Below are 18,582 nucleotides of genomic sequence, written 5' to 3'. Positions count from 1 at the left end.
ATTACAGGCGTGCGCCACCATGTCTGGCCCCAAGATCTTTTCATGATAAAAATAATGAAGAAAATAGGTACAGAAGGACCTTATGTCAATCTAAGAAAAGCCACTTATCACAACCAGTCAGTATCATGTTAAAAGGGGGAAAACTGACAGCTTTCCCTCTAAAATGAGGAGCAAGACAAGAATGTCCACAATCACCACTCCTGTTCCACATAGTACTTGAAATATTAGCCAAGTGATTAGGCAAGAAAAAGCAATAAAAATGATACAGATAGGAAAGTAAGAAGTCAAATTATCATTATTTGCAGATGACTTTCTCCTCTGCATCGAAAAATCAAAAAAATTTCACCAAAAGAGTCATAGAATTGGGACTGGGGATTTAGCTCACTGGCACAGCACCTGCCTGGCAAGTGCGAGGTTGTGAGTTCAATTCCCGGTACTGGAAAAAAACAAAAAAAGAGTCACAGAATTAAAAATCAAATTCAGTCATGTAGCAGGATACAACGTTAATACACAAAAAACAATTGTATTCCTGTATGCCAATAATGAATTCACTGAGAAAAAAAATGAGGAAATAGTACCATTCCTAATAGCACCAAGACCTGGGTTTGGTGGTGCACACCTGTCATCCCAGTACTAGACAGGCTGAGGCAGGAGGACTGCTGCAAATTCAAGGCCAGCCTGCACTACACAGTGAGACCCTGCCTTGAAAAACCCAAGCCCAAACCAAACCAAACAAACCAAAAAACATAGCACCAAGAGAAAAAAATACAGTGGTGCCCTGGTTCAGAAATGCTTCTGTTAAGGCTACACTTCCAGGGATTGTTTCTATAGTATGTTACCAGTGCTTTCGTTTGCAAACAATCTGGTTCACAGACAGAAGCACTGAGCAAACTTTGGTTGTGTTTGCAAACTCTACATCGGGTGACAACCACGACCACAGCCATCTTCCCTGCAAAAACACAAACATGGGCATTTTTCCCAAATTATAGAACGAATTCAGTTTGAGCACCATGGTACTACTGAACCACAGTACTTATCGGTTAACCTAACTAAGGAAGTGGAGGGTCTTTATGATGAATTCCACGGTACTCTGAAAAAGGAGACTGAGGGGGCACCAGGAAATGGAAAGCTATCCCTGTCCCCAGACAGGAAGAACAAACAGAGTCCAGTGGCCATTCCTCCAAAACTGGTAACACAGATTGAATACAATCTCAACCAAGAGAATGAGCCCTCTTCACAGAACTGAGAAAATAACCCTGAAATTTACATGGGTCAGTTTTGGTTTTTTTTTTTTTTTTGGTACCTGGAATCAAACTCAGGACCTTAGGCTTACCAGGCAGGCACTTGTGCCGCTGAGCTATACCCCTGGCTGATATTTACATGGAACCACAAGGGGACCTGGAATAGCAAAAGCTATTCGGGATAACAATAGCAAAGCAGGAGACAACACAATCCTGGACTTGAAGTTATATTACAAAGCTACAGTGATAAAAACTGCATGGTACTGGCAGAAAAACAGATGTGAGGCTCCATGGACCAGAACAGAGGACACAGAAACAACCCCAGGCACTTTCAACTATTGGATCTTTGACAAAGGCGCCAAAAACGTACACTGGAGGGACGACAGCCTCTGTAATAAATGGTGCTGGCAAAGCCACAGAAGACTGCACCTAGACTCATCCGCCTCCATGTACTAAATGAAAATAAAAGAGGACCAAAGGATTAAACGTTAAAACAGTGCTCACTTCAGCACCAAGTGTGCTAAATGTTAAAACAGAAATAACCTGATGGAAGATAAAATAGGTAAAACTCCTAAGTCAGGCAGTCAGTATGTAGGAACAGTATCAGGTATACAGGAAATAGTTCTGAGAATTAATACGTGATCATGTCAAGCTAGGAAGCTTCTGCACAGCAAACAACCAACAGAGTGAAGAGACGAGTTACAGAATGGGGAAAAAACTTCCAACTGCCCCTCAGAGAGAGGGCTCATTAGCAAATAAAGAACTCAGAAAAATTGGACCTCTTAAAACAGTGGTGGCAAACCTACGTCATGTATGCTGCAGCGGGCACATGGGGTGCTCTCTGTTGGCACGCGAGCCGTCACCCCAGCAGCCAGGCAGCAGGTGATGGTTGTTTTTTCTACACTAAAACCTCACATTCAGGTTTTGGGTTTGTTTTGTTTTTTGGTTTTTTTTTTTTGTCTTTTTGAGACAGGGTCTCACTAGGCAGTTCAGGCTTACCATGAACACACTGTGTAGCCCAGGCTGCCCTCAAACTTGCAATGATCCTCCTGCCTCAGCCTCCCGAGTGCTGGGATTACAGGCATGTGCCACCGCGCCTGGCTTCATTTTGTTTTTTTTTGTTTTTTTTTTTTTGTCTCTGTTTCCTATTAAATCGATTTTAAAAAAGCAACAACAATCCAAACATATGCTTCTATGAGAGCCTCTCTCTAGACAAAATGATTCAAACAGGTTGAAAGAGAAGGGACGGAGGAATAGCCGGGGGTGGTGGCACACGCCTGTAATCCCAGCACTCAGGAGGCTGAGGCAGGAGGATCTGTGTGAGTTCAAGACCAGGGCTACAAAATGAGCTCAAGGCCAGCCTGAACTGCATAGCAAGACCCTGTCTCAAAAAGACAAAAAAAAAAAAAAAGAGAAGGGATGGAGAAGATATTCCACAGCAACCAAGAGAAAGGGATGGGCTGTCTATACTCACATCAGGAGAAATGGACTTTAGGGCAAAAAATGTTTTCTTTTTTTTTTTTTTGTCTTTTTGAGACAGAACAAGCTCAAACTGACTTCCTTGGCAACAGCAGGACGCAGCTGCTCCCTGTGTGCAGAATGCAAGCACACGCCAAGCGTCAGGACACAAAACACCTTCACTTCCGGAAAAGGCTGAAGGCATAGGCCGTATCCGCTTTGACCACAAGAGGAATAAAATTAGAAATTAATAGCTGAAAAACTGAAAAAATCACAAATATGTGCAAACTGAACAACGTAAGTTTATAGCCAACGATGATAATGAAACTCTACCACTTTGGGAAGCTGAGGCAGGAAGGTCTCAAGTTCAAGCAATTTAAAGACCCCATGGGCCAAAGAAGAAATTGCAAGGGAAATTAGATGAGATGAATTAAAAGGAAAATGTAGTGCAGCAAAACTTATGAGATTCAGGCGTGGTGGTGCACGCCTGTAATCCCCCAGCACTCTGGAGGCTGAGGCAGGGGGATCGTTGAGAGTTTGACACCAGCCAGGGCTACAAAGTGATCTCACAGCCAGCCTGAACTGCAGAGCGAGACCCTGTCTCAAAAAGACAAAAAAAAAAAAAAAAAAAAAAAAAAAAAAGAACAAATTAAATAATAATGTAGATGACTAGATGAGACGGGAAAATTTCTAGACACATGCACTCTACCAAAACCGACTCAAGAGAAACACTAACCCTGAGCAGACCCACACACAAGACTGAGTCAGTAATCAAAATTTCCAACAAAGAATAGACTAGGACCAGATTACTCCACTGGAGAATTCTCTCAAACTTTTTTTTTTTTTTGGTCTTTTTTGAGGCAGGGCCTTCAACTAACTTTGCAGGCCAGGTGGGCCTTGAATTCACAGTGATCCTCCTACCTCAGCCTGCCCAGTGCTGGGGGCACAGGAGAGCATCACCACACCCAAAGGATTTAAAAAGAATAAACACTAGTTGTTCTTAAACTCTTCCCAAAAAATGCAGGACAGCATACTTCCTAATTCATTGTATGGCGTTAGTATTACCCTGAAACTAAAGATATCACAAAGAAAGAAACTGACAAACCAGCCTCCCTTATGAATATAGATGCAGATACCCTCAACAAGATAGCAGCACATCCAACCTGGCAGCATAGTAAAAGGATTATCTATCATGGGATTTACCTGGTAACGCAAGCTGCTCATTTCAACCTCTGAAAATCCATCAATGTAATTACACGATATTTTGAAAATGAAACCACCACGTGATCATCTCAACTGATGCAAAGTATTTCACAAAACACATTCTCATGATAAACACACACACACTTATAAAACTGAGAAGGGACTGTAATCTCGGAACTTGGGAGACTGAAGCAGGACTGCTATCAGTTCAAGGCCAACCAGGGCTCCATAGTGAGTTCAAGGCCAACCTGAACTCCATGGTGAGACCCTTTTTCAAACAAACAAGTAAACAAACCAAGCTAAGAATGGGAAGAAACCGCCATGTGTGGGGGCGCACGCCTGTAATCCCAGCACTCGGGAGGCTGAGGCAGGAGGATCGTTGTGAGTTCGAGGTCAGCCTGGGCTACAAAGTGAGCTCAAGGTCAGCCTGACTGCATAGCAGGACCCTGTCTCAAAAAGACAAAAAAGAATGGGAAGAAACCTCAAGCCCTCCAAGGGCATCTGTGAAAACCCTCAGCTAATCCCACCTAGCGGTGAAAAATTAAACAGTTTCCTCCTCAGATCATGAACTGGGTAAAGATGGCTGGCACTGTCTCTTCTGCATTGATTGGAAACTTTAGCAAGGACAATCATGCAAGAAAAAGAGAGAGAAGCACCCAGGGTGGCCAGGAAGAAGTAAAACCGTATTCAGATGGCATGGTCCTGTACACAGAAAACTTAACCCTGTGCATGTGAAAGCTGGACAGCTGGTGAACGAATTCAGCAGTTTCAGACTACAAGGTAGATTTACAAAAATCAGTTGTATTTCTATACACCAGACAACCTGAAAATGAAATTAAGAAAACAGTTGTGTGTGTGTGTGTATGGCTTGTATCTAGATGTCCCCTTAAACCTTCATGTGGTCGTAGGTGGGGGTTTTTGGAGATGGCTGGAACTAGGGTGTGTGATTCGGGGATTAAGTGTGTGATGCTGGGTTGATTACTAAATTAGTTCACTCATTGGTATGGCATAGTTCTGGGTGTGGATAATAGAAAAACCCACGTTGGGTGTGGGTGGCACCAGCCAAAGGTTGGATAGTGTGGAAGGACATAAAGAGACAACAAGAAGGCAGGCCTGCTGCTGCTGCTTGATTCTGTGCTGCTTGCTGCCTCCTGCCTGCCCTGCCACGGACTGTTTCTCCTCTCTAACCCCTCCCTCTCTGCCGAGCCGCCCTACCTTGGAGCCAGTGACTGTAAACTGAAACCTGTATAACTGTGAGCTAAAATAAACCTTTCCCCCTTTCACTTTGGGTGTTGGGTATGTTGTCTCAGCAATAAGAAAATAAGACAGTTTACAATAACAGAAAAAGAAAAAATATTTAGGAACGTTTTAAACCAAGGAGGTGCAAGGCTCACATATTAAAACTACAAAATGTTGCCTAATGAAATTAAAGAATATCTAAATAAATTGACAGATCCCCCCCCCCCGTGAGGTTACCATTGTGAAAATGGCAGAGGAAGCCACAGATTCCGTGATTCCTGTCAAAATTCCAACCACCTTTCATTGTTTTCAGAAATGGGCAAGGTGATTCTGAAATTCATATGGAATTTCAAAGGACCCTCAATAGCCAAAACAATCTTGAAAAAAAGAGAACGAAGTTGGAAAACTCCTACTTCTGAATTTCCAAGTTTTTGGATAGCTACATCATAAAAACAGTGCGGTACTGGCTACGAACGGATACGGAGCCCAGTGAGACGGAAGTGCATCCAGGAGTAGATCCGGGCATCCACCCCCAACTGATTTCCAGCAATGGCGCCAAGCCCATTCAAAAAGGAAAGAGCAGTTGCTCCTACAGACCCACAGACAACCGGACGTCCACATGCCACGGGAGATCAGACCTCTAGGCCACACAGGTCACAGTCCTGAGGGTCCGAGAGCGCCCTCCGTGCCTGGGGCACCCCTCTCGCTCCTTGCCTGACACTGCAGTGAGAAGCCTCGGTTTGGATGGGCAGCCAGCGAATGACCAGGCCAAGGGGTCCTGCTCCTCTGCGGCGCCCGCTGTCCTGTAGCCAACCCTGAGCATGGGGGTGGGGAGGGGGTGAGCGCCTCACCTCCTGGCCCCGGTGGGGCGGAGTTCATGGGGGACAGGCGCACAGCTCTGGCCTATTCCAGTCTACACGGTCATCCTTGCTGGCGGGATGGGGCTCGGCCAAGCTGGACTCCAGTGTGTCCCCACCTCTCCTCCTGCCGTGCTCCCTGCTGTCCTTCTCTGGTGGCTGGATGCTGAGTCCTCAGCATTCCGGGGATCAGGACTGCTTCAGGGCAGGCAGAGCTGGGGTCACCTGTCCTCCTGTGGGCCTGTGCTGCAGATCCCTGCCCGCCTGTCTGGCCACACTGAGCCCCTCCGGTTCTCTCGGTATGGGCCCGTTGGTCCTGTGACAGGCCTAGGAGAGGCTGAAGGCAGGCAGGCAGCTGGCCCAGCACAGGCCCTGCCCCAGCCCCACTGGTCCCTTCCCTGCTCCAGAGGGAGGCCCTCTGTGATGCTCCTGTTGCCATGGTGACCCTAGGTGAGGGGCCACATGTGGGCCTGCTCATTCCACCTGCCCCCCATGGCTCTCCAGCACCCAGGGGCTTGAGCGACTGGCTGCAGTGGTCCAAGGCTCTTCCCTGCGCTCAACCCCGGCACAGCCCCTCCCTGACAGGTAAAGCCCCATCCCTGAAAGTCACCTCCACAGCAGAAGCCGAGGTGAGGAGGGGAAGGGCCCAGGAGCCAATGCCGGACTGAGGTTCCATCCCACGTCATCGAGAGTGGTGTGGCCTGGGCCGAGGCAGGCCTGGAGTGTCCTCACTTGTATCCCGAAGTGTCCTTCAGTAACGCCTCTGTCACGTGCCCAGGGCCATTCCCCTATAGCCAGTGCCCTTTCATTCCTTCTCCTCAGCTCAGTGGACTCCTACTCATGATCCAAGACCCAACTCAAATGCTCCCTTCTCTGTAAAAGTCTCCTTGACCACTGCGCACTTGGCCCACGGCTTAGGTCAGAGTGTGTCACTGTGTGTCAGAGCTGCTGAAGGGTCTGATTTTCATGTGGCCGGAACTTCTTGCAGGAGGAGTCAGAATAAGCTCCATTCTGGCATTAGAGAGCTCTTATTGAATGGTCACTTTGTGCAACAGAAACTGGGTAGGGGCCGTTCTTCAAGGCTCTGCCCTGGGCCCTTTCTGCACCCATGGCTGGGCAGCCGGTACTGTGGTAGCTTCCCTGTGTGCCCCGGCTGTGCCCGGCTGGCTGGGGACGTGTTCATGGCTGAGACTCACAGAGATCAGGACGTGTGTCTGCACATACATGCACACAGGTGTCCACAGGAGGTCCTGGGCATCTGTGGGGGCAGGGAGCCTGGAGCAGCTAGGACTGTGTCTCCAGCTCCTAGCAGGGTCCCTCAGTGCTGACGTGGGCAGGGGGCGGGAGGGAGCTGCCCGCACCACCTCAGTGCCCACACCTGCCCAGGCTTCCTTGGCAAGAGCCATGGGTCATAGGCGCCCCCCAGTGGCCTCCTCGGGAAGCAGGAACCAGCTTCCACCAAGGTTGGAGTGGGCATCGCTGTGCAGGGGCCGGGCCAGGCACTGTCTACCTGTGACTTAAAGCACCTTTGTTAGCGCCTGGGAAGTGGGACACCCCTCCCACGTGTGAAGAGGGAAGTAGGCCCCACAGTGAGTTATCCACACCTGGAAAACACGACACCCAAGCCCACCGAGCCGTGCCCACGTGCTGGGCACAGGGGCTGGGCTTGCCAATGCTGCCCAGGAAAACCCGGGACACAGGTGTGGGACGGGACGAGTATTCCCCCTCTGTCCTCCTCAACCCTACTGCCGAGGCAGACGTTACTGCCCCGTTTCACAGAGAAGGAAATGGAGGCTCATGGCCCCTCTTCCGGGAAGCCCTCTGGATCTGGGCGGAGACAGCCGCCAGCCGCTGTGAGAAGGCACCCACGTGGCGGGGGAGTTGCTGCCGTGTGGCTGTCCTGTTTTCCGCTGGCAGAGTGCTACAAGGCAAAGGGATCCGTCCAAGATCTTCTGGCTCAGCACTGTTACACAGGGACAGAGGGGAAAGGAGGTGGGGACAGCGGGCCTGTGGGAATGCAGGCACAGGGTCATGCTCCAGGTCAAGGTGTGTGGGTGCCCAAGGACACCCATGTCACAATCCCATACAATGTCCCCGAGACACAAACCAGACTCCCGAAGCCCCGGGCAGCACGTGTCAGGAAACACCCCAGCAAGGGCCAGTGTGGCTCGGAGCGCTGCTCCTCTCCCAGCACGGGAGGCTGAGTGTGCTGGGACGTGGTGGGTTCTCCAGGCTGCCCGGATGTGGGTATGCAACCCCTCCCTCACACTGGCTGCTGGGCCGAAGCAGGGAGCCACAGCTGGGCTCCACCCAAGATCCCCCTGCCCCTTCTCCTGCCAGAGCTCCCCTGCATCCACTTAGGGGTCCTAGGGGCCAGTCACAGCCAGCATGGGCCATGACATCACCAGCAGCCAATCAGAACTCCTCCCAAGGCAGCTGGATCTTGTCATCGAAGGAGAAGATGAAATTTCAGGGCAACAGCCTCCTTCTCAGACAGCGATGCGGGGTCCCCACCCTGGGCGCCACAGGGCCAAGACAGGGAGCCAGGATTTCTGCCCAAGGCCCAGCGCGCCTTCCCCAGCGCACTCGGCAGCCCAGCCGCAGCCCCCAGGCCGGCAGAGGCCCCCATGTCCCTAACTCTTCCCACGAGACCTTAGGACCCAGGACACCCGGGTTTTAGGACCGCAACACAGGGGGATGTTGCCCCAGACTCCAGCCCCGGAAGGAATTAGAGGGGCCCCGGCTGTGCCGGGCTGGTTATGCCTCAGCAGATTACAGCCGGCCAGACAAGGTCTCCTTTGTGGTGGCCCTGGCTTATGCGGTCAAGTGACCACGCAGCACTCACAGATGTGGGCAGGGCCAGCCTCCAAGGGTGGACAGGGGCACTGGCCACGGGTCTCTGAGCGCCCACCAGCCCGGAGCCAGACCTCGTGGGACTGCCTGGCCAGCTGCAGCCCTCGTGAGGGCACTAGTGGAGACAGGGCTGGGCTCTGACAGCCTTCAGGGTAAGTGACCAGAAGGGCACGCGCAGGCCACTCACAGGCAGGGACGTGGCCCTGGGTGTTTGTGTAGAGGCCTTGAGATGGGAAGGAGCTTGGTGTCACCAGGTGCAGTGACACCCCCAGTCTGTGGCTACCTCAAAAAAGTGGGGGTCCGCAATCATTGCTTCAGTGCATTTTTATTGTGCGCCTGCTATGGAAACACAGGAACAAGAAGCAGGAGGATGTCCCATACCATATCAGCTCAAGAAGGAACGGTGCTGTGTGGAAGACCCTGCTGGTGGCAGTGGCACTCCTCCCAGTAGGACAGTTGGGGACATGCTCTGTGAGGAAGTGACCCAAAGAGAGGGAGCTAGGCAGTTACCCCAGGCCCCTCGGCCCAGGCGGCAAGTCCCTGGACCACCGTTTGGTCACCAGGCTCTGTGCAGGGAGGGGGATCCCGTGGCAGGCAGACCTGACCAGGGCCCCTACCTACTCCCTCCAGGGAGCGAGGCCCTGAGCACACACCTGCGTCCTCCCTGCTGACGCCGGCCGGGCCTCCAGGCTCACTCGCTTGGGTCCCCAGCCTCCCAGGCAGTCAGTTGGGTGGGCCTCACAGACCCTCTCAGCCTCCTCCCAGCACCCTCCAGCAGAGAGCTGAGGTCCTGAGCAGGGATGGGGCCTGGCTAAGGTCATGGGTGAGGCCCCCACCTCTCTCTTTGTACCCTTCCACCAGGACGCAAGCCACCTGCTGCCACCCGGCGCAGCCATGACCATCACCTACACCAACCAGGTGGCCAACGTGCGCCTGGGCACCTTCTGCCGCCTGCTGCTCTGCTGGCGAGGCAGCATCTACAAGCTGCTCTACGGGGAGTTCCTCATCTTCCTGCTGTGCTACTACACGATCCGATACATTTACAGGTAGGGGGTCAGACAGGGCGGGGGCTCCCCATACCCTGTGGGATCCATCCCCGGTACCACAGCAGCTGCAGGAAGGCCCGGGACCCCTGGCTGAGCTGGTCCAGCCCGGCCACCAGTTGCAGGAATCCCACATACTCTTAGGCCCAGAGGGCTATGTAAATGTTTACCTCAACAATAAAATGTTACAATCTTTTTTTTGTTTTGTTTTGTTTTTGTTTTTCTTCCGGTACCGGGAATCGAACTCATGACCTTGCGCTTGCCAGGCAGGTGCTGTGCCGCTGAGCTAAATCCCCAGCCCCGATCTTTCATACTTTTTTCTTTTCAATTGGAGGGTTTTGTTGTTTTTAGAGCAGCTTGGGGTGCACAGCAAAATCACGCAGGGCAGCTTCCTCGCTCCCCGCCCCGACACCGGTACCTTTGTCACCGTGCCACCGAGCCCGCCCTGGCACCGTGTCACCCGCAGTCCCGGCGGCGGCGTGCCGGATGACACGCAGCAGGGTCCTGCCGGGTCGGCCCGCGCCGCCCGCCCCATCTCCGTGCCGTCCCCAGGCGGGCCCTCAGCGAGACGCAGCAGGCGGTGTTTGAGAAGCTGAGCTTGTACTGCGACAGCTACATCGAGCTCATCCCCGTGTCCTTCGTGCTGGGTGAGCGCCCCTCCGGCCTCGGGGGCCCGCGGGTGGGGGTCGGGTCTTCGGGCACGCGCGCCCCTCGGCCCGCCGCGCCGGGCACCGGGCTCGCCACAGCCGCCCGCGCCCGCGCCCCGCCTCTCCAGGCTTCTACGTGACGCTGGTCCTCACGCGCTGGTGGAACCAGTACGAGAACGTGCCGTGGCCCGACCGCCTCATGAGCCAGGTGTCGGCCTACGTGGAGGGCAGAGACGAGCACGGCCGGATGCTGCGGCGCACGCTCATGCGCTACGCCATACTGGGTCACGTCATCATCCTGCGCAGCGTCAGCACCGCGGTCTACAAGCGCTTCCCCAGCCTGCAGCACCTGGTGCAAGCCGGTAGGCGGGGCCAAAGCCTGGGGGCGGGGCGCGAGGGTAGGCGGAAAGCCTCCAGCCCGGCTCTCAATAGGGGGCGGGGCCGGAGGGGCGGGGCCGGATGGAGTAGGTGGAGCCTCCAGTACTCACAATGGGTGGGCGGGGCTAAAACGGGCGGGTGGGCGGGGTTTCAGTATTCGGTGTCGCCGGCGGGCGTGGCTTGGGTTGGGGAGGGCACAGTGGGGCGAGGCTTTCAGTCCTAACACCGGCCGGTGGGCGGGGCCCGATGCTGGGGGCGGGACTTGGTGGGCGGGGCCAGGGCCCTACGCTGGAGGGCTGTGTGCAAGCAGAGCTGGGCGGGGCGGAGTCAGTGCTCGAGCCCTCCCACTCGCACCTTCCCGCCCTCCGCAGGCTTTATGACTCCCGGGGAGTACAAGAAGCTGGAGCAGCTGAGCCTCCCCCATAACATGTTTTGGGTGCCCTGGGTATGGTTTGGCAACCTGGCCATGCAGGCCTTGCACGAAGGCCGGATCCGCGACCCGGTGCTGCTGCAGAGCCTGCTGAACGTAAGCCCTCCCACCGCGAGAGGGGCCGGGGAGGCCGCGCCCCGAAGGTCTGCCCAGGCCTGTGCGGGGTCTGGGGCTGGGGGAGTCGCAGGGCTCTGCCCGCCGCGAGGAGGCCCTTCTCTGAGCGAGCCCGTCGGTCCTAGCTCCTTTCCTCTGGCTGAGGAGCCCAAGGCACAGAGAGGTTTAGAGAGCTGCGGGTGACCACACAGCAGGGGTGGGCCAAAGCCAGCCCCTGGCGCCTGGGAGGAGCTGGGGGACCTGGCGGGTCAGTGGTCAGATCCCGTCCCCTCCGCAGGAGATGAGCATCCTACGCACTCAATGTGGAGTCCTGTATGCCTACGACTGGATCAGTATCCCGCTGGTGTACACACAGGTGGGGACCTGCCTGCTGAGGTGTCATTCGGGGAAGTGAGGCCAGGAAGACCCAGGAAGCAGACTCACCCTGGGTCTGGACTTCGAAGACTCCCCGGATGAGGCCCACGGAGGCGGTGTGCGTGTCCTGCAGCAGGAGGGGTGCCGGCGGCAGAGGGCCTGCGGCCCAGCCTGGGGCTGCTCCGATCCAGCGGGCCCTCCCCTCCCCCTCCCAGGTGGTGACCGTGGCGGTGTACAGCTTCTTCCTGGCCTGCCTGCTGGGCCGGCAGTTTCTGATCCCGGAGAAGGCCTATCGGGGCCACGAGATGGACCTGGTTGTGCCCATCTTGACGTTCCTGCAGTTCTTCTTCTACATGGGCTGGCTGAAGGTGAGCCTCTCTGTGATGCCTCACCTCCACTGGATGGTGGGCGCTGGGCCTGTCACAGCCCTGGCCGGTGTGACCTGGGGTTTCACACAGAGGGATCTGCCGAGGCTTGTGTCTGACCACGACACAAGAGACGGAGGGCTCCAGTGGCCTCAGGACGTGCGGTGCCTGGCGAGAGCCAGAGGGGCAGGGCCTGGCCAGCTTGCTCTGGGTCAACTCTGCTTAGTGACGCAAAAGCCCGGACTTCGCAACCCTGACCCCTTTAGAAGCAGCTCAAGGGGCCAGGGATATAGCTCAGCGGCACATGAGCCTGCCTGGCAAGCGCAAGGTCCTGAGTTCAATTCCTGGTGCAAAAAAAAAAACCAGCTCTGGACCCCCTGCGCCCCCACCCGTGGGTTGTTTCTTGCTCACCCAGGACCTAGGGCCCTAGTGGGGCCTCGGGTGTGTTTTCTCTGCCTTTCTCTTGCCTTCCTTCCATCTCTGACCCACTCTCCCTTTTCTCAGTTTAATTTCTTTCTGGCAGTGGTGGTGAGGATCTCTCACATGCGCACACACAGCTGCTCCCCCTCTGTCTGCTCTCAGTTAACTCTGCTTTCTAAAGCTCCACCTAGACCCCACTGGTGCACCCTTGGAATTCTCCAGGGTGTCCCCGTGGCTTGCAAGCTGTCCCTTGGGCCCCGGGGCAGCTCAGTGCCTCAGTGCGACTGTCAGGGCACTGCCCACCAGGACCACCCTCGCATTCAGCACAGTGAATGAATAAACTGTGCCTCCTGGTGAGGTATGCGACATGAGCAGCTCCCCCAGCGACAGCGGAGGTGCTCTGGGTCACACACGGGTTCGGGGCCCAGAAGGGCAGAGCGTGTGTGGCCACAACCCTGCACTGCAGCGGTGAAGACAGCCGTCAGACAGCAGGGGGTCCTGGTGTGGGAATGGCGGGGTCCCCTTCGGGAGGGAAGGGCTCCAGGAGCTCCACCCGAAGGCCTGCAGAGCCGCTCCTGTCCCCAAGGTGGCAGAGCAGCTCATCAACCCCTTCGGAGAGGATGATGATGACTTCGAGATCAACTGGATCCTGGATAGGAACCTGCAGGTACGGGGAGGCTGCACGTGGGCCTTCCCACGGGGACCCACGGGGACCCGCGGAGTGACCTGGCCCTCCTGCCCCTGGCAGCCGGTCGTTCGCCGCCAGGACTCTCCCCTCCATGTCTGAGGCTGCAGGCAGGCACCCATCTCCATTTCACAGGCAGGAAATTGAGGCCCAGAGAGAGGGAAGTGACTTCACCAAGCGACCAGGTGAAGTCACGCTCCTGCACCCTCTGCCCCCGATGACCAGGTGTCCCTGCTGTCCGTGGATGAGATGCACCAGAACCTGCCCCCGCTGGAGCGGGACATGTACTGGAACGAGATGGAGCCCCAGCCGCCCTACACAGTCGCAGCCTCACAGTCCCGCCGCACCTCCTTCCTGGGCTCCACCTTTAACATCAGGTGGGCTGTGAGGCTGGCAGGGCTGCTGCCTCGGGAACAGCACTTCCTGTGCTCACTGGCGCCCTCGCGGGCCAGGCCCCGAGCTTTGCTCTTTGTACACATTGCTCTGAGGCCCGCAGAAGCCTTGTTTACCTCCCCTTTTCAGACTATTCCGCACAGCTCAGAGAGGGGAGCCAGGTAGCCCAGTCCAGAGTCACAGAGCCGACAGAGGCCGACAGTGGCAGCTGTGTCCACTGTCACCTCTGTGCCCCGGCCCCTCACTCTGCTGTGCTGGGCAGGGACACGGGAGGCTGGAGTGTGCCCAAGTCCCTCCTGCCTAAGCTCTCCCTGCCGGTCGGAAACTGAGGCCCAGAAGGGGAGCACTGGTGAGCAGCCGGTGGCAGTGGCTCAGGGGTGTCAGGACCTGCTTCCTACCTATAGCTGGATCTCTTCTGACCAAGTAGTCTGGGTGGAGAGAAGAGAGTGCTCAGTGTCGGGGGGACTTTGTCCTCAGAGTGAAGGCCACACAGCAGACAGGTGCTCCTGCCTGGAGCTGTCTCCTTCGTCCCAGGCAGCTGTACTGAACGTCCTGTTGTGCAGTTTTTGGTGCTTGCTGCTCTCTGCTGTGTGTGTGTGTGTGTGTGTGTGTGTGACTGGTATTGAGCGTAGGGTCCTGCACTGAACTACTGTACATCCTCAGCAACCCCCCTTTTTTTTTTTAAATTTTGAGCCGGAGTCTAAGTTGCTAAATTGCCGGGATAAACTCGAACTTGTGATCCTCCAGCCTCAGCGTCCCTGAGTGCAAGGTCTCTTTGCTCTTTAGTTGGGATTAGCTTGAGGCCATAACTGGCACGAAGACAGGCTGGGAAAGTGGCCTAGTGAAGGTCGGCGGCTGGTTTGGGTGAGGGACATTCTGGAGGGTGCGTGGAGCCTCATGGGGCCTGAGCCCCAGCTCTGGGAAGGTGGTCACCGGGTGATCACGCACAGACCTTGCCTCCAGGGAACACCTAGGTCGCAAGGGGGCTCAGGCCCAAGAGCTAGGCTTTGGGTACAAGGTCCAAAGACCCAGGTGCTTGAAGAGAGATCCCAGGGGCAGAGGTTGCCTGTTGTGGGCGGGCAGGTGGCCTCTCTAGGCCAGGGGACGGATGTGGGCCTGGCCAGGGGCAGCCACGGTCCTCCCTTGGAGGATGCTGCCCTTGGGCGGCCCCCAAGCCCCAAGCCTTGCCCAGAGTCCCTCTGGGCCCTGGGCGAATGCCATACACTCAGGACCAGCGGCTCCTGGACCTGGAGCAAACAGTTGTAACGGGAGGAAGGCATGAAGAACAAGAGCCCTGTGATGCCCGGGGAGGGCTGTGGGCATGGGGTGGCTGGACAGCAAGGCCCGCTGGAGGGAGGCAAGCCTGAGCACCGCGGCCCTGGGCCTGGACAGCGCACAAAGCCAGACTTCCATCCCTCATCCCTCTGCCCTTTGCAGCCTGCCGCTGGAAGACATGGAGTTCCAGCCGATCCAGGAGGAGAGTGAGACCCACCAGGAGGTCATCGACCGCTTCCTTGGGCAGCAGATCTGCGAGTACTCTTCGCGGAGGCTGCCTCACACCAAGAAGAAGCCTTTCCGCCCCTACAGCTGGGTCAGGGGCACCCCGCAACACCAAGGGGCCCAGGAAGATGGCAAGCTCCGGTCCACGGATGCCTTCAAGGTGGCCCCCCTGTACGAGACGCCTGGCTACCACAGCGCCCCGCAGACGCCCCTCAGCCGCTCCCCCACCGTCTTCCCCGAACTGTTCGAACCCCATACACCTCACACCTCGAGCACAGATGCCAAAGACCAGAGCCTGAAGCCAGCAGGGTCTGCGCCCAACATTTATGAGCTGCTCCCAACCAGTGACAGTGCCTTGGGGCCCCCGGAGGCCCATCCTGCAAAGAGGAGCACAGACCTGATGGATCCGCCGGAGGCCCCCAGAGGTTACCTCCCAGAGCCACATACGGAGCAGTCACCTAGCAGCCTGTACTCTACACCCAGGGAGCTGTCGGACCCCTACTGGACCTTGGAAAACAGGTCTGTCCCCAGCCAGGGTCTCTCAGGGCCTTGCCCTGTGCCCTCAGGCTCCACCGTGCAGAGCCTGCCTTCCTACCACAACTTCGTATGATTCCCCTGTTGCCTGAGTAGAGGACCCGTATACGCACGGCTGAGGGAACACACCAGTCCCCCCACCAGGACACCCTGGGGACATTGAGGGGTGCTGTGTCACCAAAAGCTTGGCATGGTCAGGAAAGCCTGCCCGGCCAAGGCCAGTGGAGGGAAATGCGGTTGCAGGGCTGGTCAGGGCCCAACACTCCTGGGCTGGCAGGCCAGGGGCAATGGGGCAGGGGCAGTGGACGTGGAGCCGCCGGCAGTCCCTGGGCTGGAGCTGTAGTCAAGATGTGACTCAGCCCAGTAAGCTGGAAGCTGGCAAAGCAGCAGCTGCCCAAGCCCTCAGAGGTGCCACCCAAGCACCCATGAGAGGAACAGCACGAGTAGGAACTGGCAGGAAGGGGGCAGGTCTTAGGGTGTCTTCTGCTCAGGCCTCACCAAAACTGGGCCACTCTGTTCTTCGGTGGAGTCCTCACAAACTACTTCCCTTTAGATTTCCTGGAATTTTGCCCAATTCACAACCCCCTTTCCCTCCCAGTCACAACACACGGAGGAAAAGCGTGACTTCCCACTTCTATATTCAAAAGCAGTTTCACTTGGCTTCTAGGGCAGTGATGCAGAGCTTAGAGCTTTCAGTGACACACACTACCACGGTTCACGGGCAAGGCAGGAACTTTTTCCCAAGCAGCTGTGGTTAAGTCTGAACTTTGGCCACCTAGCACAAACCTTGCATCTTGCAGGAACTGCCTTCCCCTTCCTCAAGCAGCAACCCCTCTCACACCCCATGCAGGGACAGCACCCGCTCCTGACCCATCTCAGGAAGACGTGTCACCAGCCTGGTCCTCGCCTGCGCGTACACCGCCGGGACACTGGTCCAGTCGTAGCTACACAGCTGTCCACACCAGAGTTCGTTCCTGTGACAGCCTGAACGGTTAGCTTAGCAGGTGAGAAAGGAGCTCAGGACTCCTTCAGCTCTTAGCTGCCTTTTGAGTCCACATCCTGTAAGCCAGAATGAACCACACAGGGGAAACATGTAGTTGTGGTCACCTACTGCAGAAGTGAGTGCCTCCGTCTGGCTGGACTAAACACACCCACACCTCCATGTTTCCCAAGCTGAGAATTTAATAAACACAAGCATTTATTCTTTTAGGTGTTCTACTTTGATTAGTGTGACCACTACTCAGCTAGTCCGTTTAGGAATTTGAAAGACGACTGAGGAAGATTTCTGCCACATCCCAACCAGAAGACAACAGCTGGGTACCAAATTTCTTTATTTGAAGGAATTAAAGAACTTGAGTAGGTGTTCTGATACAATTCATAGAAAAGGTAAAGGTAACCCCAGCATGCATGTGCTGCCTTAGTGATGTTAGCTCTTGTCACTGTCCCCCAGGGTATGCTTGTCAAAGAGGTACTCTGCCATGCCGGACTCGGGGGCTCCCATCTTGCGCAGGTTGGTCACATAGTCACCCAGCTCTTTGATAGCCTTCACCTGCTCGTCCAGGTAGTGAGTCTCGATGAAGTCACACAGCTAGGAGGGGGAAGAAAGTCAGCTTCCTCCACCCCATGGACAGACTCCCTCGGCCGCCACCCAGGTCCCTGTACTCACGTGGGGGTCATTCTTATCAGTGGCCAGCTTGTGCAGCTCCAGGAGTGACTGATTCACGCTCTTCTCCAAGTGCAAGGCACACTCCATCGCGTTCAGCCCGTTCTCCCAGTCATCACGCTCTGGTTTCTGAGCAAGAGTCGCTAGATCAACCCCTCTGCAACCTCTGCCACGCCAGCCCAAGTCTGCAAGAACTGCCGTCTAATGCCCGTGTCCCTTCCAACAGTTCCCGCCTTACTGGCTGTGCCCAGGGCTGCGGCCCGTGTTAGCCTGGATGGGAGCTCCCACAAGCACGGAGCCATCACTGCACACAGAAGGGCCACCATGGCTCCTCAGACCCTCCCTCCCCACTCACCTTGATATCCTGAAGAAAGATCCGGCCACCGCGCTGGTTCTGCAGCTTCATCAGTTTCTCCGCATGCTCCCTCTCCTCGTGAGATTGGTGAAGAAAGTATTTGGCGAAGTTCTTCAAAGCCACATCATCGCGGTCAAAGTAGTAAGACTGAAAGTAAACAGGACCACTTTCCAGGGAGTGCTGCTGGGAGGGCTTTGCCTGCCTGTCCAGCTTACCCTTCTCACAGCTGGGCAAGAGTGGCCAGGTGTGTTCCAGGAAGGAACACTGATTTTTTTTTTTGTCTTTCTGAGACAGAGTCTCCCTATGCAGTTCAAGCTGGCCTTCAGCTCACTTTGTAGCCCAAGCTGGTCTTGAACTCGCAACAATCCTCCTGCCTCAGCCTCAGGAGTGCTGGGATTACAGGCGTGCGCCACCACGCCCGGCTGGGACTCTGATCTTTAAATTAGTAAACTGGTGGCATAAGCCTGTAACCCATCACTCAGAAGGCTGAAGCTGGAGGATCACTGAGTTCAAAGCCGCCTGGGCTACATCGTGAGACCCTATCTCAAGAAAAAACCCCAGGAAACTGAAACCTGGTCACTGAGAGTTGATTACTTCATGACGCTTTAGATTAGCACGGGCATCATCTCCCGCAGTGTTTGTAGGGAAACTGCTCCGGCCAGAGAGGCAACCCGCCTGTGCCTGGCCAGAGAGGGCGCGGAGTACTTGCCCCGCGGTTACTGTTTTTAAAACAGGCTCACGAGCTCTCCAGCTGCACCCGCAAAGTTCACCCCGGCAGGGGAGTTTGAGGCTGAGATCCGCGGCCGCCCCCGCCGCTGCGCCCCGGGTGCGCCCGCTCGATCGGGCGCGG

At 55.7% G+C, this 18,582-nt stretch overlaps 2 protein-coding genes across 6 annotated transcripts; one reads left to right on the top strand and one right to left on the bottom strand.

Annotated features, from left to right (window-relative positions):
- The first annotated feature begins 6,452 nt into the window (after nucleotides 1-6,452).
- On the top strand, nucleotides 6,453-17,228 carry Best1 (bestrophin 1). 5 transcript variants are annotated; one of them, XM_005408133.2, is made up of 11 exons: nucleotides 6,453-6,583; nucleotides 9,713-9,897; nucleotides 10,447-10,541; nucleotides 10,670-10,903; nucleotides 11,291-11,445; nucleotides 11,741-11,818; nucleotides 12,033-12,185; nucleotides 13,189-13,269; nucleotides 13,513-13,664; nucleotides 15,118-15,699; nucleotides 16,565-16,923. In XM_005408133.2, the coding sequence occupies exons 2-11, from the start codon at nucleotides 9,746-9,748 to the stop codon at nucleotides 16,581-16,583; spliced, it is 1,701 nt and encodes a 566-aa protein (XP_005408190.1). In that variant the 5' UTR covers nucleotides 6,453-6,583; nucleotides 9,713-9,745; the 3' UTR covers nucleotides 16,584-16,923. The 5 variants fall into 5 exon arrangements, 4 of the variants coding, with proteins under 4 accessions (XP_005408190.1, XP_005408191.1, XP_013361880.1 ...); XM_005408134.1 differs by lacking the exon at nucleotides 6,453-6,583 and adding an exon at nucleotides 8,922-9,003; XR_001231698.1 differs by lacking the exon at nucleotides 6,453-6,583 and adding an exon at nucleotides 16,925-17,228 and having other exon boundaries at nucleotides 9,063-9,897; nucleotides 16,565-16,718.
- Fth1 (ferritin, heavy polypeptide 1) lies at nucleotides 17,029-17,879 on the bottom strand (the record flags this gene model as incomplete). Its single annotated transcript, XM_013506430.1, is given in 3 exon segments — nucleotides 17,029-17,302; nucleotides 17,381-17,506; nucleotides 17,733-17,879. Coding segments are annotated over 3 exon segments (435 nt in total), but the record flags the coding sequence as incomplete, so codon positions are not given.
- Between the last annotated feature and the right edge of the window lie 703 nt (nucleotides 17,880-18,582).

The sequence above is a fragment of the Chinchilla lanigera genome, unplaced genomic scaffold, assembly GCF_000276665.1.
Source record: "Chinchilla lanigera isolate Chin_1 unplaced genomic scaffold, ChiLan1.0 scaffold00110, whole genome shotgun sequence".
NCBI classification, from domain to species: Eukaryota; Metazoa; Chordata; class Mammalia; order Rodentia; family Chinchillidae; genus Chinchilla; species Chinchilla lanigera.
This window is presented reverse-complemented; position numbering and strand designations above follow the sequence as displayed.

Excerpts from the sequence above, each read along its gene's own strand:
- Best1 (XM_013506425.1), top strand. The coding sequence starts at position 9,671 with ATGGGTGAGGCCCCCACCTCTCTCTTTGTACCCTTCCACCAGGACGCA. Across the intron at positions 10,904-11,290 it reads GCAGCACCTGGTGCAAGCCG|GCTTTATGACTCCCGGGGAG; the intron begins GTAGGCGGGGCC and ends CGCCCTCCGCAG. Across the intron at positions 11,446-11,740 it reads TGCTGCAGAGCCTGCTGAAC|GAGATGAGCATCCTACGCAC; the intron begins GTAAGCCCTCCC and ends TCCCCTCCGCAG.